This window comes from Mercurialis annua, linkage group LG4 (genome assembly GCF_937616625.2).
Source record: "Mercurialis annua linkage group LG4, ddMerAnnu1.2, whole genome shotgun sequence".
Classification (NCBI taxonomy): Eukaryota; Viridiplantae; Streptophyta; class Magnoliopsida; order Malpighiales; family Euphorbiaceae; genus Mercurialis; species Mercurialis annua.
Genome location: NC_065573.1, coordinates 28,567,726 through 28,588,693, shown reverse-complemented (window position 1 = coordinate 28,588,693; position 20,968 = coordinate 28,567,726). Strand labels below are relative to the sequence as shown.

The 20,968-nt window shown below is 33.2% G+C and overlaps 3 protein-coding genes across 6 annotated transcripts; all 3 read right to left on the bottom strand.

Moving 5' to 3' along the window:
• Positions 1–1,722: 1,722 nt before the first annotated feature.
• On the bottom strand, positions 1,723–4,755 carry LOC126676249 (protein RKD5). Of its 2 annotated transcripts, none has more exons than XM_050370411.2 (5): positions 4,221–4,755; positions 3,876–4,125; positions 2,841–3,088; positions 2,386–2,603; positions 1,723–2,118 (listed from the first exon to the last, which is right to left on the bottom strand). In XM_050370411.2, the coding sequence occupies exons 1-5, from the start codon at positions 4,282–4,284 to the stop codon at positions 1,906–1,908; spliced, it is 993 nt and encodes a 330-aa protein (XP_050226368.1). In that variant the 5' UTR covers positions 4,285–4,755; the 3' UTR covers positions 1,723–1,905. The 2 variants fall into 2 exon arrangements, with proteins under 2 accessions (XP_050226368.1, XP_050226369.1); XM_050370412.2 differs by having other exon boundaries at positions 1,723–2,103; positions 4,221–4,745.
• Positions 4,756–5,535: 780 nt separating this feature from the next.
• Positions 5,536–11,799, bottom strand: LOC126678087 (rab escort protein 1). Of its 2 annotated transcripts, XM_050372958.2 has the most exons (9): positions 11,000–11,797; positions 10,181–10,306; positions 9,881–9,980; positions 9,593–9,631; positions 9,260–9,503; positions 9,100–9,175; positions 8,238–8,430; positions 6,171–6,251; positions 5,536–5,906 (listed from the first exon to the last, which is right to left on the bottom strand). In XM_050372958.2, the coding sequence occupies exons 1-9, from the start codon at positions 11,725–11,727 to the stop codon at positions 5,811–5,813; spliced, it is 1,683 nt and encodes a 560-aa protein (XP_050228915.1). In that variant the 5' UTR covers positions 11,728–11,797; the 3' UTR covers positions 5,536–5,810. The 2 variants fall into 2 exon arrangements, with proteins under 2 accessions (XP_050228915.1, XP_050228916.1); XM_050372959.2 differs by lacking the exons at positions 5,536–5,906; positions 6,171–6,251 and adding an exon at positions 6,266–6,532 and having other exon boundaries at positions 11,000–11,799.
• A 5,337-nt stretch (positions 11,800–17,136) lies between these two features.
• On the bottom strand, positions 17,137–19,124 carry LOC126678775 (uncharacterized). 2 transcript variants are annotated; one of them, XM_050373677.2, is made up of 2 exons: positions 18,893–19,124; positions 17,137–18,125 (listed from the first exon to the last, which is right to left on the bottom strand). In XM_050373677.2, exons 1-2 carry the CDS (start codon positions 18,907–18,909, stop codon positions 17,345–17,347), a joined length of 798 nt encoding a protein of 265 aa, XP_050229634.1. In that variant the 5' UTR covers positions 18,910–19,124; the 3' UTR covers positions 17,137–17,344. The 2 variants fall into 2 exon arrangements, with proteins under 2 accessions (XP_050229634.1, XP_055961450.1); XM_056105475.1 differs by having other exon boundaries at positions 17,137–18,036.
• Between the last annotated feature and the right edge of the window lie 1,844 nt (positions 19,125–20,968).

The window sequence follows — 20,968 nt, the reverse complement described above, 5'->3', positions numbered from 1 at the left end:
TTTTTTTTGAAAAAATCGTAATGTTCTTCATAAATGATATTTTGACATGATTTTCAAATGTTTTAAATTAATTTTAGAAATCGTTTGAAACTGTTTTATACTGTTCGAAACCTTTGTAAACGGTTTGAAACTGTTTTATACTGTTTGAAACTGTTATTTTTAAACTGTTTGAAAGTGTTTTTTAGAAACTGTTTTAGACTGCTTGAGATCTTTGGAAACGGTTTGCAACTGTTTTATACTGTTTGAAACCTTTGTAAACGGTTTGAAACTGTTTTTTTGAAACTGTTATTTTTTATGTAAACGGTTTGAAACTGTTTGATACTATTTGAAACTGTTATTTTATAAACTATTGAAAAATATTTTTTAGAATCTGTTTTAAACAGTTTGAGACCTTTGTAAACGGTTTGAAACTGTTTTATACTGTTCGAAACTGTTTTTTGAAACTGTTTGAAACTGTTATTTTTTAGACTGTTTAAAAGCGTTTTTTAGAAACTGTTTTAGACTGTTTGAAACCTTTGTAAACGGTTTTAAACTGTAATCGAAACTGTACTTGAAACCGTTTGAAACCGTTTTTAATAGATTTTTAACGAGAACAAATAAATTAATAATTTACAGTTTTCTTTGTTTTTGGAGAAAGTTATGATCGTTGGATTTGAATTTCAAGTGAAATTTGAAGTAATTTAATTACGAATTAAAAATTCGAGTGGATCGGAAGCTATATTTGAAATTAGCAATAAAATTGTAAGAAATAATAATAAAATCGTAGGATTTAATTTCTTGAAATGTTATAAGCTGAAGATTACAATTGATTTGTTGATTGTTTTTGAAAATAAATTGAAAAAGATAAAAAAGAAGAAGATGAAGAAGAAGGAGAAGGAACTGTGATGTAAAGTAAATATGGGGTATAAAAACAAAACAAAAGAGTAAAAAAATAAACATACAACACGCTGAGGTAGACAAATAAATATGGACAATTAGTGTTAACAAATGCTAATATTTCTGTTTTTTAGGTATTTTGCTAATTCTCTCAAATTTAATCTTCTAACCACCGGTTGACTTGAAAGTTGACTTAGTAGAAATGGTCAAGTTTTCCATGTGAAACTATGTCATGGGTCAACCGAAATGCCATTTTTAATGACTTATTCAAGCTTGAAAATCAATTAAAATGATGATTTGTTTTTAGAAATTTGGGTTAAAAAGGGCAAAATTATCACAAAGAGAAAATGAAAATGTCAGCAAACAAACACACAAGCATGTTGCATACTTGGTAACAATTATTGTATATTCAATCTGAATGTTTGACATAATTTCAATGATGCAAGTAAAGTATCTTAACTAACAATCAACTTCACACCCATGTATTACATAGAGCAACGCAACTTAGGAAGAGCTAGCTGTTAGGTAGCGCCAAAACAAAAACGGTGACATGAAAAACACCAAAGTTGTAAACAATTGAAACAAACATTTCTTTTTTACAAGAATCGGCTATATATAGAGAGTTTCGAAGTTTCAAAACGTTTTCTGTAAACGGAAACGAAATGCCAAAATGTAAGACATTGATAAGTTTCTGTGTAACATTGGCCAGATGTATATGAATACTATTACTTCCATAAATTCAGCAAGATTTGGACACGTCGGATGGAATTCAAGCTCGAGGCTCTCATTCGATGCAATTAAAAGCAACCCAGAAAACTAACGAGCTATAATTTTTAACAAAGAAAGGGACCTAAAGTTGACAATTGAACAAAAGCAAAAGCCATAAAGCCACAAAAGTGAGATATCAAAACTGTTAGCATCAGAAGCACAAACCTGTACAAATGGTATTGATGATGTTCTTGGCTTTTAAATAAAACAGTTAGGTTCCTGAATTTCAATTTGGTCCCGATTCTTTATGCTAAAAGAGACTCATAAACTTAGGTTTTGTAGTACTCGAGCTCTATGCCTTCTCTTGAAAACATCTTGCCGAAATCTCTTGGTCTCGCTTTGTATTTCCATGAACGGTTTCCTCTCTATAGTTTCCTTTTCCATCTCCAACATCCTTTGCCTCTTTGCTACAGCCACCGCAGCATCCTCATTCTCCTGCTTTTGCCTTTCCGCCTCTTCCTGTACTAACATTTTCTGATTAACAACTCGGCATATAAAATTCATCAAAAAAAAAAAGTCGGCATATAAAAAGATGGAAGTGAACATGACACAGTCTGTTTAAATATTGTAAAGTTTCGTCTACAGATTCTGACTAGCAGATTTGCAATGAAGAACTATCTCTCTAACATATTCGATTAAAGTCTACGAAATATAAATCAAGTTGAGATACTATTATGATCCTAACCTCAAGTGTAATGTCATGAAATTCAATATGTTGAACAAGAAAGGAACATAGAGAACCTGGAGATTGCGAATAAGACTGTCGAGAGACTTGATCTTCCTATGTGGCCAACGGGGAATGCCAAATTCCCTGCACTTCCTCTTCAGTACTGTTAGTCCAACTTTCAGATTTCTTGAAGCTTCCGCAATTGGAAGATCAAAGTACTTAACAAGATCTTCTAATGCAATTCTAGCTATGTCTTCAGCAGCTGCTCTTCTTTTCTTCCTTGGTTCACCACCTGCAATACCGCATGCAGAACAATAATACTAGTTAATTACAGAAAGCTCTTAAATCAAGTTTCTAATGCAGTGGTCGGAAAAAGCATGATAGCTGCAAAAATAACTAGGTCTCGTTGCAATCAGTTTATACATTTATAATTGCGGACTTAGCAACTAATCTTAGATTAAAATGAAATAAGTGCATTTAGGAGCTACTTCATTCATTTTACTTCTTAAAGTCATACTGAGTGATTAACCTGATTCTTTGGAGTCGATTTGTTGACCCTTCAATAGTTCGGATGTAGCAACTGAATTAGGAAGACAGTTTAAATCCTGATCTAACACCAGCAGATTTTTCGTTGAGTGACAACGATTACCAATGCCTTTAATACATTTTTCTTTGAAGGAAAAATCTTTCGATTCTTTGTCTGCTGTTTTGCTGCTCAACTTCAAAATTATTTGGAGATCATTGGCAAGTGTTGGAATTGAATTCAGCTTGGGGTTTCTGTACATTAAAATAATAATAAGAAAGCATCAACATTCTTGAGAAAGAGAATTCAGACGTACCGCGAACTTCATAACTCTCCAGCTTTAATAAATGTCTGGATTTTTCAGTTACACATACAATTTGCCAAAATTACCTCTATCAAAATGAAATTGTCTTTGTTTAGTTCAATTCTACTCTAGAATTCATCTCATTTAAAATTGAACTCATTTGATATAAACATGATGAAATTCTACAACACTTAAAACTTGCTAAATGAATTTTTAAGTAAACCAAACATAATTATAGTATGCAACCATCACAGAAGTGAAACAAATTTTAACAAATTTTCACAAATAAATTCCAACAAATTTTATAATATTCATTTGAACCAAATGCACCATAAAAGAACAAATCATCAGTCAAATCTAAAAGTGCACCAAAATTGAGAATGAGTATAAAGCCAAATTCAACTAGATGCAACCAAATTTGGTGTCCTAGCCTAATAACCACTTCCAAAAGAACTCAAACCATATGAACCAAAATCAACTGCTTTAATAAGAACCTTAATTATATTAGTCTCTAATAAATAGCACCAACATCAACATAGAGCACACACTCAAATCAGCAACTCACCTTCTAAATGCACCAAAGAAATTCCTCCACACCATCACAAATGATTACTCAAGCTTACATTTACAAGATAATTCACACTTAACTAGCAAATAGGAATAAGAACAACAACTGATTTCTCTTGCACAAGATAGAAAACATAAAACAAAATATAAAAAAGTGGGGAAATTGGTACCTAGAAATTGAGAGTAAAGAAGGAATGTGAGTGAAATGAGGGGAATGATGAGCATGAAAAGCAAAAATGCAGCTCCATAAACCCATCAACTGCCCTTCAACAACTTGCATAACCCCAATTTTGACCATTCTAAAAAGAGGGTTAGCTGCCATTTCAACATAAGGACTATCTAAAGAGAAAAGAAACTCTCTTTCAACTTCTTTTTCTTTCTCATCCTTCAATTTATACACATGCAAACTCCTAATCAACTCTGCAAAAACAAAAACAAAAACAAAACATTAAACCCAGATTAAAAAATCCAAAAAAGATGGCTTCTTTTTCACCAAAAAGATCAAAAGAAATTACCTTTCTTGAGGGTATTTTGAAAGACTAAAAGAGAAGTTAAAGAGAAATCCTGAGAAAAGTCCATGGTGGAGAAGAGACCATGATTATGATTCTCTCAGAGAAGAAGAGGAAGAATAAATGAGGCTAACAAATGAAGGGTCTGCAACACGTTTGCATGATCTTTCTTTAAGTTGGTTTCACCTGGAGTACTGTGCACTTCCAGTCTATGCTTAATTAATTTATTCACAGCCTCTCTAAATTGGAGAGCCTGTAATTATTATCCAACTGAAAAGTTATATTCTTGCCTCTGAAATCTTACTTAAAACCAAACAAAATTCCAATTCCAAAACTGTTGCATAAAAAAGTTCACTACAAGTTTTCTGATAAGAATTTAATATGAAGATTTTATTTTTAATTCATTACAAGGAGAGAGAGAGTGGATTAGTTGGAGTCAGCTTTGTAAGAGAGAATCCAAAGTTAATAAATTGTTGTCTGATGCTATAATTTCAAAACTCATGCAAATCCTCACTCTAGCACCACCAATTATGCCACAGATGATGTTTTTTTACCAGAATGCCCTTTATTTGATGTGCAAATATTGGATTATGGAACGATTATGAAGGGTATAAGGGTCGGCAAAGGATGGTTATGAAGTGACGAAAGGGTGAGCAGACAAGGTAAGCATGCATGTGTGAGAAGTGGCAAAAGAGGTTAGGAAAAGCAACATTTTAAAAGTATAATTACTGTTCAATGAGACAATACACTGCCTCAATTCCCGAGCTTCGAGCCTTGACCCTAACTACACCATATACTTTTATATGTAGGTTTAAATTTAGACATGCTCTATTAAATTTTATATCTGTACATATTTAGATTGAAATTCTTTGAGTTTATATGAAATTTAATTTAAAATAGAAGTTCTGAATCCGCCCGTAAGAAGCGGGACTAATACGAACTCGGATTCAGAGCTAGCTCAGCTCAAGCAGGTCGAACCTAAACAGACTGGTTCGATTGGACCTGATTCTTTCATGGGCAAGTTCAAATTCAGTCTATTCGGACCTAATATTGACTACCCAAGCACGGCTTATGAAATGTATACGGATTCAAAATCGACCTTTTCATGATTATATGAATAACAATCCAGCAAAGGTAAAATCCCAGATGAAATTTTAGCAGCAAAACTGAAATAAGAGTAAGTGGCAATAAAGATAATCCAACGGCATTGAGAGTCTTTAATAACGAACATTCTACTAGCCTGAGTTTGGATACACATGAAAGTGATTCCCAACATAATTCCCATCAAGCCTAATTTGTACGAATTCTTCGGGATGATCAATAATAGAACAAAGATATCAACACATTTAAAGATTATAATGTTGTTATGGTTACAAATAACTTGCGTCATGCCATCATCCATATTTCAAATGTCACGAAAACTCCGAATTTGCTTGTTTCTATTTTACAACTACTTTGAGGGTGTGGGTGTTCCAAATTTCCAGTGGAACCTTAAACCAGTATATGGTAATGTCTGGAGTTTCTCACCCAAATTCAGGAAAATGATCGAATGCTTTTACCATTTACACACAAAGTGGACAGTCCAGAAAATCACGTCTAAGTCATTAAGCTGAGCTCATCATCATGCTCTGGATTATCAGGCGAGTTCGACTCCGGGAAAAACTCTTCATCTGGATATATCTTCTGAAATAGCTGTCAAACATATGCAACCGTCATCATATTCTCGTTAGTACCAATAACATGGACATAAGTAATTGCACATGTACATTAAATGATATTACGCAGTTGTTTGTCAAGTCATTCCGTTCATTTTCTTCTTAAATAGAATATTCAAAAAAACGACAATCAAATGAAGAAACTTCTTGATAGAAATATAAACACCACATAGATTTTGTGCATACTGCATTATGAACCTTAACCATCACAGAAGTGGAACAGTAAATATTATACTTATACCTTCTTTGATGTATCTAAAACATCGTCGTAGTCTAGATTCCCATCAGGCATGGATGTGGAGCTGATAGAATCAAAATTGCCCTGAAAAATAACAAAATTGAAGACCATATGAACTTCAATTTTTGGAGATCTACAAACTTCTCTTGTAGGGATTCAGCTATATTTATATGTATCCAAACACATTATATTGCTCCAGCATGTGATTTCTTGTCTTAGATAGGAGAACTACATATGCTGTATCTTAATAGTTGAGTGAATTCTGGCCCAGTGGAGGCACCAAGGAAAACTGGAGAAGGAAGCATTCCTAGGGTAATCAGACACCTGATTCCCAAAACACTCTTCCACTGAAAGAAAACCCTATCCTAAAGAAAAGGAAAACCAGCCAAATAAAGACGACTGAAAAAGAGAGAAGAAAAGTACTATGTACAACTAAAAAAACAGAAACTAGCATGCTTTATAGTATGCTCAAGCAGTAATCAAACAGATTTCAATATGATTAAATATTTTGATTTGAGGACATCATACAAAAAGCCACTGATAAAAACTGACACTCAGTCAAGCATGGGAGATTTCTTTTTCAGGAAATTTAAGCTACATGCTAACAGCAACTGATAATTGACTCAGTAACAAAGTCAGCATTTGACACGGCTTGACGGGTACCAGCTATGAGCTTCAGAGCAATTCTTGTTTTTCCAGCTTTAAAACAATTACAATATAAGCTGAATACAAGCTAACAAAGTTAAGATGTGTGAGTCAGTCTAAATCTAGGAATGAAGCAATAAAGTTGGAGGTATATATAACAAAGGTACAACATCTAATAATTGATTCAGCAGACAAGCAAGCAACTGAGACAGCTTTGACAAATTCCAATTACATAGACGAACCTGTTTAATTTTCAACCCTGGACATTTCAAACCCTTCATGACTCTATCTTTTTAAAAAGCCTGTCCTAATTGCACTAATATGTACAAGAATTCATTACAAGTATATCTTTGGTTAGGCCAAGTCTCCTGTAAGACAGTTCTCAAGCCTAGATCATTTAAGATAACTATATCAAAACCTGACGCTATGAGGCATATCTTACCCAGTGAAAAAAAAAACACTAATTAAGATAGACACGGACATGGGCCTGTGAATGACTTGCAGCTACACCACACGATAGAGGAGAGGAAAAAATGCATATAACAATATAGTCAGTGTATAACACCAAATAGAGGAGAGGAATACAAAGAAGAGAGAGAAAGAGGGAAATGAAGGCATCAAAACCATATTCTAGACCTCCAGATTTGTTACAGTAGAAAAGTGCCACTAAATCTCACCCGAACAGAAACAGAGACGAACATGAAAACAGAAATAGAAACACAAACAGAAAAATGATTTTTTTTTTTAATTTAAAAAATGGAAACGTGAAGGAAACATGCAAATAATAAAAATAAATGGATATATTAATAAATTATAAAATTATTAAACTTAATTATAATAAATATTTTTTCAAACAAATAAATTACTATATGTATATGAAAATTAATACATAAATATTTAAATATAATTAACATTTAAGTTCATAACAAATAACCACATGGAATATAGAGATTGCATTTTTAGGAAGATGAGTTTTTGTTTGTGGGCTGTGGGCAAGTGAATAATAAAGTTTGCGGGTAACTAATTATTATTTTTTTAGTTTATATACAACTTTTTTTTTCTTTAGGAAACGGGTAATCTAATTTTAGTATTTATGGAAACAGCCTCAAAAAGTTACATTATGAGTTTTTAAGAGTTTCAAAAATGAAAACATTTATCAGTCCGAGAGTTTCAAACCAATATATTTGATACAGAAAAATGCAGCTTCCTCAAAGTTTTCATGCATCATAGCTGGGAACCCTTCCAGCCATTACTCCCTAAGAAAATTCACCAATCCACCCATCAAAAGCTAACTCATCATAAGTCACTCCTCAAATGCAAGTCTAGAATAAGTTCAAATTGACTACCAACAAGTAAACAGCATTTTGAATAAATAACAAAACTGAAAGCTAGGCCAAGAAAAATCAAGATGATAAATAAGCATACCGTAGTCAGCTCCTGAATATACAATGCACTCCATAGTAAGATGGGTTGTACTTCTGCATCCCTCGTTTGATCTGTGGATTGGCTTTCAAGTTTTACAGAATTGGCACAGGACAAAAGAGCATTGATGGCTGTATTTATCAACTTCTTCCCTTGATGAACATCATCACATAAAGATGAAAGATACAGAACAAACCTGGAAAGAAAGAAAGAAACAGATTAGAAAAAAACACAAAACTTCAACCATAGGATAACAATTTTTTTCTGAATACAGGAAGAGGGCATCTAAGGGCTTATAGAAAAACAGTGGATTTCAGAAAATGAATCTCCAGTTGGTTCTTATCATACTGTCTTATGTAAAAAAAATGATATTGAATTCAAATATTTCATCTATCAACAAGGTTATTTGCTGTTGGTCTTAACAAGTGCTAGAAAAAAAGACCTACGGATATCCTAAACTTTAACAATCTATAGACGTAAAAAGTCACTAAGAGAAATCCAAAACAGTCCAAAATCATAATAAATTTATCGAAAAGACAAAGAATCAAATAAAAATATAAAACCAGAGGGACACATATCTCCTCCATTCTAGTTAAAATTTAGATCTTGAAGTTCAATACTTAGAGGAAACAAAGAACACAACACTTCAGCAGTACTTTTCTGCAAAAAAATGTGTTGAGGAGCAAGGGCCTAGGCCTAACTTCAATTTCCAAATTTATTTCCCTCATTTTTTTTATATAAGATTATGATTTGCAGATTTGTTCTTTATAGGCATGCTTTCAAAAAATGAGCGTATTATATTCAACTATATAACCAGGAATGTAAGCTGACAAAAACAGACAATGATATACACATAAAGACTTACATGTTTGAAGGACAAACAGCTAGACTGCCACCTACATGGAGAGCTCGAATTGATGTACTCTGCTCAGGGTACAAGGCTAAAAGGAGAAAGAGAAAAAAATTAACATTTTTGTTTCCACTTAATTTATCAGAATACGTGAAAAAGTAGATATTGATCTTACATCGAGGAGGATAAAAGACCATAAAATTTGACATATCTGGCTTCAATGAACTTCTTAAAATGCATATCCCTCTAGCTACCTTATGCTTAACATCTCCCAAACTCAATTTATGAAAACTTTCAGGTGGAGGATTCAAAGGAGAGGCTGACGGTGATAGAACTGTAAAAGAGGGATCAAGAACCAGCTTCTGGCTACATATATCCTGACCAGAAGCAAGCCTTATACCTTTGTAACTATCATTATTCTGAAAACAAAATTCAAAGAGAAATGTGTTATTTACGCTGCAAAAAAGGCCATCCTTAAATTAAACTAATCATAAGCATATCTCAGCACCTTGTCCATGAGCAAAGCAATTACTGGCATCCGCAAAACCTGCATTCAATAAGTTTAAAACACAGAAAAGGAAGTGAGCTTTGAGAAGAAAAAACTATACTTTTCTACTACAACAAAAAAATTCTTAATCAAGGTTAACTATCTGGAATTCCATTTTTCCCACTTCATTGAAGCATGGAGAATCAGGGCTCACAATACCCACAAATCCAAACACATAATATTCTTATATAAAGGCACTGTAAACCAAAAACTATAATAGTGCACCAAGAGGCATTAAGTGCAACTTACATAAATACAGCCTTTGACAGCAGCACGACGACAAAATGCTGGAGACAGTTCCCCTTGACCATAGATTGGATAAATAAAGGCCCCAGATGCATTTGTAAACCTGAAATGAATACCATCAGTAATAAGAGTAACTGCGGCAATAGGACCTAATTTTCTTACATAAAGCAACTGCCTTAGCACATATGATTTTATTTGATACCTCACTTACATTTCACCAATCACACGTAGCACAACACCATAACTTCTTCTAAAATTCAAAAACAATACTGTACTCAAGAACAATGGAGTACCATCACCAACCTGCCAATTGATGACTGATACAGAGCCAAACGATCTACGCCGTCTTTTGTCCTGAGCAGATCTTTATCCATCCCTCCTGCATTTTCTTGATCATAATCTGCCATGGCTATAGCATACAGAATAATCCTGAATATAAGCAAGCAGACGATTAGAAATATATCATCAAACTAATATATAAAAATCTGTTACTCATAATGCCACACTGCAGAAAGGTCCAAAACAGCACTAACAAGTAGCCAAACAAAAAGTAAGTCCACTAAAATGAAATCAACTGTGGATATCCTTTCAATTAATACGAATTCAAGGGCATGTTCCTATTATGGTTAACTGAAAATCACAAAAGCATTTTGTTTCAAGACTTTCAGATGGAAACAATCGAAACAATAACAGCTATATGAATCTCATCAGTTACACTATAATCGAGCAAAAACCTTCAATCAAACACTTCATAGTTGCTACTTCTTGCAAAAAACATCAATGGATTTCATTTTAAGACTCTTAGACAAGTGCTAGTAGCATAATTCTCATTAAACAGCGACTTCAATGACGTCAATCAAAACCTCCTAAAGTCAATGTTTTTAGAATCACCCCTATTTATTGAAAAGTATCGATACAATTTGTTCCGGGACCCGGGGACAAATGCTAATAGAACAATTCTCATCAAATAGAGACTTCAATATACTAAAAACAACGAAAGGACAAACTTCATCCAATCTAACACTTCAAAATTCATAAAAAGTAATGGATACTTATATACGCATATAATAACAAAAAGAATTGTGACTAACTGATAAAGAAAGATGACAGCAGTGTGTATACGATTTAATCTTCGAAGACAAGTTCATTTTATTCAAGAACTCAACAAACGGACTCTCCATATCCTCCTCCGAAATCCGCGCACCGCCTTCTTCTTCATCATCTCCTTGTTCATTCTCATCATAACCAGAAGCAGCAATATGCGACTCCACAAGCTTAAAGAATCGCATTAATCGATTCTTCTCCATCAAACTCAAGCTCTTATCCTGAAAAATAGCAGCCCTAGAATCAGGCACACTGTATAACTTCCCATTTCCATCTCCAACAAAACTCCCATCCACACTCTTGAACTCAACGTACTGACTGGCTCCTGATTTAATCATCAGTTCAATTGACTTATCACCGCAATACAAAACCCTAGGACCTGATACATCGAGATTAAACTTAGTTCTATACTCTTGATCGTGAACATTCTCACTGAATGTCGTGATCTCTACGTTTGAGTACAGAGGCTTTGTTGTGAGATTTAATACCGTGAAATCGGAGTGTGGCGGTTGTTGCGGCGATGGTAGCGGTGCGGTGGTGGAATTGGAGTTGAGGAACGAGGTTAAGTCGGGGATTGAGAGAGAGGAGAAGTGAGAGCCGTAGAAGCTGTATTGGTCGATGTGGAGTACGGACTTTCCAGATGCGCTGGCTGCTGCGGCGATGATTGATTCCGATAGACCGGTTCCGATGATGATAAGGTCGAATGTTGTTGGATCTATTGGCTGGTATAATGGTGATTCTGCCATGGTAGCGGCGGCGCGTGTGAATTAGCTTATTGACAGTGTGTTTCGATGGCAAAAAATTGATTTTGAGAAGACAAAACAAGAAGTCGTTTGCAAATTTCAATTTGGCAAAAGGTGCAACTGGATCCTTGGACTTTTTACTTATTCTCACATTGAATTACTGTTTAATGTTTTTGTATAGTAGGGACAAACACAACTTTTTAGATTATTTAAAACGCCAAATGTTGTAAAAGGCCAAACCTTTCACAAAACTTTCACAAAAGTCCTGACCTTTCAATTTTATCGATTTTTGTCAAAAACTGATTATTTGGTTTCACAAAAGTCCTGACCTTTCAATTTTGTCGATTTTGGCAAAAAATGAATTATTTGGTTTCACAAAAGTCCCGACCTTTTAATATTTGACATGCCACATATGCGTCACATAAGCAAATTGAAATCAAATTGAGAGTTGGCCACAATTGAAACCCAATAATTTGTTTTTGGCCAAAATCGACAAAATTGAAAGGTCAGGACTTTTGTGAAACTTTTATAAAAAATTTGGCCTTTTTACAACATTTGGCCTATTTAAAATAAAAATATCAAATTATTTAGTCAGGTAGAGAGTGATGTCAAATGACAGATAATACGATTTACTTAACATATAAATTTTACTGACACGAGTTGTCCACGCAACATAAACACGACCCACTTACAAGTAAGATATATGTATGAAGTATGTACGCGTCAACATATTTTAGGTAAACTATCTTAAAAACTACCGATATTTAAGCGTTTTTTAACTACACCCTGACCTTGTAACATAACAAATTTGACCATATTTTGCATTTTCGACATTCAATCGTATCCTAAATTTTCAATTTTGAACAATTTTCTTATTCAAAGGATTAAACCATTTAAAAAGCTGAATTTGGGGGTAAATTTATATTATTTTCCACTTAAAAAAATTCAAATAATTTTTCAGTTTTTAAAATTTAACTTAAAATCATAATTAATTTTTAATTAATTTAAAACCTTAATTAAAAGGCCTAATGGTAAAAAAAAACTCAAACTTTTACGACTTGTTGCAATTATATCCAAACCTTTTAATTTTTGTATTAATATCCAAATTGCATTTTTGTAATATCCCAAAATATTTAAGCATTTAATTGGACTACGTGTCCAGTCCTGTTTCGCCAGAGTGGTGATATTGGAAATAATTTTCGAGAAACTTAATATTATATTTCAATTCTAAAGTTAGAATTGGAATTAGAAGGAAAAAGGTCAAGAAAAGCTCGAAATAAGGTACAGGGACTAAAGTGGTAATTTAGCCACTACAACTTAAAATGGAAATTATTTCGCCAAGGTCCGCGAAATGTTTTATAGTATATGTGGTAAAAGTTTCGGGTCAATCAGAGACCTTTTAAAATTTGGACGCGGATGCGTTTGGGCTAAATTGTAACTTTTGAAAAGTTTCAAGGGCCAAAGTGCAAATTAGCCAATTAAGCCTCGGGAATAGAAATTAGAAGATTATTGACGGAAATAATAATTTTGGGTTAGTATTATTTATTCGGATATAAATAATACGTAAGTAATTGAGTTAGAAGGATAATTTAACCATTTGGTTAATTATTGAAGTTTAAAAGTGAATTGGTTTAAGTTAAAGAAATGAAGGACGAAAGTGGCTAATTAGCCAAGATATATATATATATATATATATGTTTCTTAAGAAGAAGGAAAGAAAGAATGATCAGGAGCAGACGAAGAAAGAAAACGGCGATCACTTCGATCCGTCGCGGTTTCGCCGTTTCTCGTCCAAATCGAGTGATTCTCGCGCCGATGGATTAAGAATTCAATTCTCTATCATCTTTAAGCTTCAAATCGAGGTAAGCTTGACGTTTTGATTTAGGGTTTTGAGCGGTTTTACCGTTTTAATGATTTTGAGTTTGAATTCGACGTTTTAAGCTTAAATCTTGAGTTTTGATGTTATTAAACGTTGCGGGATCGAATTAGGACGTTAGGCACGTCGGAAATGGCCCGGGGAATGAACCCCGGGGCTGCACTTCGGCAGCTGTGTGCTGCACGAACGTGCAGCACACGTTCGTGTAGCATACTGCACGAACGTGCAGCACACGTTCGTGTAGCAGACTGCACGAACGTGCAGCACACGTTCGTGTAGCAGACTGCACGAACGTGCAGCACACGTTCGTGGAGCAGACTGCACGAACGTGCAGCACACGAACGTGCAGCGTACTGCACGAACGTGCAGTACACGTTTGTGTAGCAGACTGCACGAACGTGTAGTACACTACACGAACGTGGAGCACACGAACGTGCAGCGAGTACACTGCTGCACGAACGTGCAGTCCTTCGCCAAAGGGGGATTTTCGAATCGGGCCTTCTGGGCCCTGACGCGACGCGGAAACTTAATTTCAGACAGTTTCAAGTCGCATAAACAATCACGATTCGATTGAATATCAAAACATAAACTAGGACGTTTAAAAGAGAGGTGTGATTAAGAGAAAGTTGAGAGTCGTATTTGAGATACGATCGTGATAACCTAAGTTTATAACTTAGGGTTTTGATACTAAACCTACGTTTACGGATTTAACGTATAGGTCACCCGAATAAGTAACTGGCGTATCGGTAAAATACCGGATCGACGGGCCAGAATAGCTAAGGGATAGAACGACGCATGAAGCTTACGCTTGCGGGATTATAATAGTGCAATTTTGGATAGCGGTCACTGTGAGTGGCAATTTACTTTCGCGTATTATTATTATAAAAGTTATTTTCATATATTACGAATATTATTATTATATACATTGTATCTATATGATTTGTTCATATAAGATATTGTGTTTTATGAGCTTGATTATATGTACGTTCTTGTATTCATTGTTGGAAGATGAATGTCTAAGGTGCGGTCCAAAGAGACCAACTACCTATTGGGTGTCAATAGGCTGTGTGATCATTAGTGAGTCAGTTTAGAGTGTCTGACTTTGTAATTAAGAAGTAAGATAATATAATTATGCATGATATGTTATGATTTCGATACGAGAGTGAACTCGGCTACGGTGTAGTCTGGAAGTCCCCGTATCTAGTGGGCTGGGCCCACCAGTGGCTGGGCCACTAGTGAGTTGGACTCACACTTTATGATTTCGATACGAGTGAGCACTCGGCTACGGTGTAGTCTGGAAGTCCCCGTATCTACTGAGTTGGACTCACACTTTTGAAATTAATAATGTTTGTTTATATCATAAATTTATATATGTATTCAGCGTGTAACGCTATATTTTGATAATACTATAAGTAACTTGCAAACTCACTCAGTATTTTCCCAAATACTGACTCCTCACTCTGATGTTTGCAGGTAAGCAGAGTCGGATCAGACAAACCATCTCCATTGTGCCAGAAGTCATTGGACTTGCACAAGCATGAGTTCCTAGAGCTGCAGTAGTCAGTAGATGTCAGTATTAGATAGATATTTGGATTTCAAATAGTTAGTTTTGAAAGTAAACTGTAATATGATATTTTAATATTTACAATTATATTATGTAAAAGAGTTTTCTAAAAAGGTTTATATATGATATTATAGTTTTTAAATGCGAAAAATTAATAGTGGTTTTAGGCTTGCTACGGGTTTCGGAGCTACCACTCCCATTCCCTAGCGCCGGTCTCGGCTCAATAATTTGGGTCGTGACAATTTTTTTGTTGCAATAATATCCAAATTGCATTTTTTGCAGTAATAATAGTAAAATTGATGGCTAAACTTGTTGTTTTCAATTAAGATATTGAGCTATTATTATGTTTTGATGTGTAATTATATAGTAAAAGTCCCAAAAATGGCAAAAAACTAAAAAAAATCACATATAAAGTGCAATTTGGATATTATTGCAACAATATAATGCAATTTGGATATTATTGCAAAAATTAAAAGGTTGGATATAATTGCAACAAGTCGTAAAAGTTTGAGTTTTTTTGCCATTAAGCCTAATTAAAATCATAATGAATTCAAATAAGTCTTTAGTTTTTAAAATTATAATTAATTGTAAACTAATTTAAAACCTTAATTAAATTAAATTAAATCTAAATAACTTTATTAAAAATATTATTAATTTTAAAAACCTTCAAATTCATTTCAACCAAAGTCCTCCTGCTCCTGAAACCCATAGCCCTCCGACTTGATTTGTCAAGAACGAAATATCGAATCGTCTTGAGGAAGACGAATGGTTAGTCGGAGGGCAACAGCTCAGAGGTCAATAGAATGTTTAAAGATAAAATTGAGAGCTAAAAATATAAAATAAAGTAAAAATTTATGATTTTACAAGGTTTCGGTCAATTAAAAAAAGTCAGTAGTTTTTGAACATTTTGTCTTTATTTAATTGAGAACATTATGATTTTACTAGATTGTGATTCCAAAACATGGTATGGATGTAGAATATTTTATCTTGTTGTGAGAACTACATATCCAACAAGATCAAAGTTGTGGTTTTGAATAAAAACACTCAAAATTAGCATTTTTGTTTGTTTCATTTCTTCAATTTCAAAACAGTCTAATGGTTTATTAACACCTCAGCCTCAATTGCTCTAATCATTTTTTGTCGCCTCAACAAAAGGGGTAAAATGAGCCAACTCAACAAAAGGGGTAAATTCACCTCCCTAACTCTTAAATCACTTCAAATTTAACTCTTTATTTATTTTAACTCCATAATGTCGGTTTTTAGATCTGTTTTTAAGTTTTTCTTCCGTCATGAAATCTATTTCGCCTTTTGTGGAGCTTTTCACCTTACCTTTTATGGAATTTATTATTTACTTTATGGATATCGTTTTGTAACATAAATCTGAAGTATTATCTATAGAACTTTTATTTCTCAAAATTCTTCAATCAGACTCGTTTAAAGACTAAAGAGTCGATTTATGGTTTAAAATAACCATTGAGTGGAGCGAACAGATCGCCGAATTACACATTCAAAGAATTTCGTCGACGCAGTTGAAGATATTAGATATAAGTTTCTATTATTATACCGATGTTCTAATCGCTTTGTACTTCTTGGTTATAATGCTTCATTTAATTTTGGATCAAGTTCTATTATTATCTTTCAACTAATGAAATATCGTTATTATTATATATAAAAAAAAGGGGGTAAAATGAGCCAAATTAACTAATCTGTGGGTGTATCTATCCAAAGCCATGAGCTTATATTTAATTGATATTTTATAAATTGAGGGGGCAATATGACTGAAATCATATAAATGTAGTTTCTTACTGCGGCACCAGCCTCAACAGGACAGGACATTCAACAAATAATCAAAAGAGTTATTAAATCGACTACAAATTTAATATCTGATTTACTTTTTACAATAAAAAAAATCTAGTAGTTAAATGCTCCTGCTAAGTGAGTGCACACTACACACTGTAATTTTAAACCCAACTTGTATTGAAAAAGTATGCAAAAATATTATCATACTAAAACTGAAATACAACAGTCAAAAATTAAGTATATGAATATTCTAAACATACAACCTAGAAAAGCAGTACATTTTAACACCAAGACTGATTCTTGTAAACATGGAAACAAACCATAGCTAGTAGTAGGAACATGAATACAGTAAAGCAAAAGTCAGCACTAAATTTCCCAACTCACTGTCGTGATCTTGACTCAGCTCTTCTAGATTCATCGGGTGTTGACGGAAATAGTTCTATATACCTTGACCCGATTGTCATCTTATCCTTGCTCATAGCCCTTTTAGCTTCTTCAACAGAAGTAAACTCTACAAAGGCCTCTCCGGTAGCTTTCCCATCAGGGCGGCATGCAATGTGTATTCTCTCTTCGACCAGCTTAAATTCTTTAAAAAATTCAACTATCTCAGTTTTTTTTGTCGAGAAGGGGAGACCTCGCATCTTCAAAATCTCAGTGTATTCTAACTGATCCTTATCAGTAAACCTCTTTGCTTTAGAGGGTGGAGGGCTTCCATGATAATCAGTGTCATAAATTCCTTCATAATTCACCTCAGACGCAACAGCGTTGTAATAATCCTGCCTCTTGCACCTGAAAACTTCCACATATCTACGCCCCATGTTCAGTCTGTCTCTCTGTAAAGCAAATTCAACCTGCATGGCTCCAGCAAAGACGACAAAAGCCTCTCCTGTGAACCGTCCATTCTTGTTAGCCAGCAGCACATCCACAATGTCAAGTCCAGCAAAGAATTTGAAGATGTCGATATCGGTGCAGTTGAAAGGAAGCCCCCTCAGACGAACCACTGGAAAGGGAGCCGGCTGAAATCCACCACCATAGCCGTAGGGTTGAAAGCCACCACTTGGACCACTGCTCACTGCGAAGTATGGGTTTGATTCCATCATTCTTGGTCTCTTTGAGCCCACCTCGTACCCATCCGAAACCCCCCCGCTTCCCAACATTGCCCTTCATTTATCCATACCCAAAAGAAAGAAAATCCCCACTCAACCTGTTAATAAAACCATACCCAACCCACACTTCCCTGACACCTAACATTCCTAAAGCATTCTTCTCAAATAAAGCAGACATCATACTTAATAGCCCTCCTAAATAAAGCTATCTATAAACCCAGTAAAGCAAGACACACAAAGTATAACACATAATCACCAATAGCAGCAACAAATTCTCAAATAACTAATACTTTTAAACAAGATTTGTAATAATAGATCTTACATATACCATTTATCAGATAAAGATAAACCCTCTATCTATATAAAAACATCAGTGCCACACTGCCACTGCCTCACAACACACCATTTATTAAAACCTTTATCAAGAAATCAACGCGGAAGCATTAGGATAGGGTTTATAAACTTAATAAAGTTATCTTATTTTCTAATTTCCCTTGTGCTAAACTTGTCTTACTTTCTATTTTTCTTAATTAATAAAGTTGCCCTGATTGATATAAAAAAACGTCAATAGAAACTATTCTTATTTCATGTTCTTTTTTTCCCTTTTACAGATACAAGGTATTGCAGAAAGCCCTAACATTTATGTGCCAATTTATTGAACTTTGCAAAAACTAAAAACAACATTAAAAGAAGACAATATATCACAAATCTAAACAAATTTCGGAAAAATTAATGGGGTTGTTAACCTAATAAGAGCAGAAGCATAAAACAAAATCAAAAATCAAAGAATAAATAAAAGAATGGGGAGATAGTTATACATACCCTCTCGACCCGTACATGGTTCCAGCAAAACGATGATATAAATTAGGAGAGATGTGTTGCGTTGTTCGTTCCTTTAAAAGATGTGGAGAATCTGAAATCTTGATTTTATTTTGGAATTGTAAGCTTGGAAACCCTAATTGCAAATCTTTGGTAAAACAAAATGGAGAAAATATAACCCTACTCCAGAGAGGGTAACTCTCCGGTTTAATTCAAATAAAACGACGAGTTTTGTTTCTCAATTTCTATTGTGGTTAATTTGTCATTATTATCCCAACTTACCTAAAATACCCTCAAGGCTTAAATGCTAATTTGCTCCTCAATTTTTGTAAGAGGTAATCAGTCTATACATTATATTTTAGTCTAATCTATATCTATATCTATATCTATATCTATACTATATATAAAAGCACGGATGGGGGGGGGGGGGCAGACAAATTTACTGAATAATCCTTTTCAGTTTACTAATAAATAAAGGTTTTATAGTCATTAACTAATTAGTTATTTAATTAATCACTATTGTAATTAAAATCCTAACTAGAAAAGGTAGCTAAATTATCTCCAATTTAGTTTTTAGTATATAAAAAATAACTAAATTATCTCCAAATTAGTAGGAATATCTATCTTTTAGTTTGATTGAACTACAAAATTAAAATACTATATTTAGTCAATATATTATTATTTAAATTTTTATCTTATTATTTTTAAAGATATAATTAATAAAAATAAATTAATTATTTAATTATGATTACTATAAAACCAAAAAAAAAATCAGTGTGGAAAAAAAAATTAATAACCGGAAATATTATATTTACTTTTACAAAGATTCTTAACTAATTTAATATTAATTATAAATAGAATAATTGATATAATTATAATAAATTTACTAATATATTCATTGACGAGTTACGTTACGAGCCACGTGCATAGCACGTAATGCGAAACTTGGCCAATAAAAAAGACATAATTAGAGAGAGAGAGTTTTCGGGATGGACATTATTTTTTTTTGCTAGGTTGCCGGTTTCCAGACTGCAATTAAAAATTAAAAAGAAAGTTATCTTGGCATTTTTTAGTTTATGTCTTGTGTTTGACACTTTTATTTTGTCATTTGATAATTAATTATAAAATACGGTGACCTTCAAAAATCCAAACTCTTGAATATTCTTATGTGACATAGTAAAAGAAAAGATTTGGAAATATTATACTTTATGACGAAAATCATTTTTTTATTTGAAAGAATTGCAACAGTTTGGTTTTGGTTTGGATATTTCTAATTTAAATATAATAGCAATTATTTTTATTTATAAACTAATATAGTTAATAAAATAAAGACGAATTACTTATATTTGGCATCATTATAAATTAGATTCTATTTATTTATTAAAACTAAAATTAAAATAATAAATAAAATAAACTTCCACTACAACTTCAATAAATAATTTATAAGAAAATATTCATAAACTATATGTTCTGCTTAACTTAATTATTAATTAAAAATTATACGACAACCTACTAATTTAATCACTTAATAAAAGATTACCACTACTATTATGATATAATAATTTATAAAATTTTCAATTCGTTTTTTAATACATTAATATTATTTAATGTTATTTTTAAAATAATTATTGACTAAAAATTATATTTTTTGACATGTCACATTACGAGCCACGTGCGTAGCACGTAAGACAATACTAGTTACTATAAATGTATTTACTTTGATTTGATCAACTATTTTAATTTTAATCAATTAGTTTCCTCAATGTACAGTACACGCCATTGTTAATGCTGCTAAACTGGAGCTAATATACCAAAAGGTTTAATTACCAAAAAACCCCACCTTTTAGTCCCTTTTCAATTGTACCATGACTTTACAATTTTGTCAACTGCATTCAAATTCGCACCTTTGGATTTCAATTCCACCCTCAAAATTAAATTGGACTCTTTTTCACCCTAAAAAAATTCATAAAAACCCTTATAAAGTATTTGTTTGAACTCTTTACTACACAAAAAGTCAAAAATGAATGACTTATTTTAACTTTTTTTAAATAGAGAAGAGATCAATTTAGTACTTGAGGG

Coding starts and splice junctions, on each gene's coding strand:
- LOC126676249 (XM_050370411.2), bottom strand. CDS start 4,284: ATGGACTTTTCTCAGGATTTCTCTTTAACTTCTCTTTTAGTCTTTCAA. Junction 4,126..4,220: donor TCAAAATACCCTCAAGAAAG/GTAATTTCTTTT, acceptor TTGTTTTTGCAG/AGTTGATTAGGAGTTTGCAT. Junction 2,604..2,840: donor AATCGACTCCAAAGAATCAG/GTTAATCACTCA, acceptor GCGGTATTGCAG/GTGGTGAACCAAGGAAGAAA.
- LOC126678087 (XM_050372958.2), bottom strand. CDS start 11,727: ATGGCAGAATCACCATTATACCAGCCAATAGATCCAACAACATTCGAC. Junction 9,504..9,592: donor TTGCTTTGCTCATGGACAAG/GTGCTGAGATAT, acceptor TTTTGTTTTCAG/AATAATGATAGTTACAAAGG. Junction 9,176..9,259: donor GGTCTTTTATCCTCCTCGAT/GTAAGATCAATA, acceptor TTCTCCTTTTAG/CCTTGTACCCTGAGCAGAGT.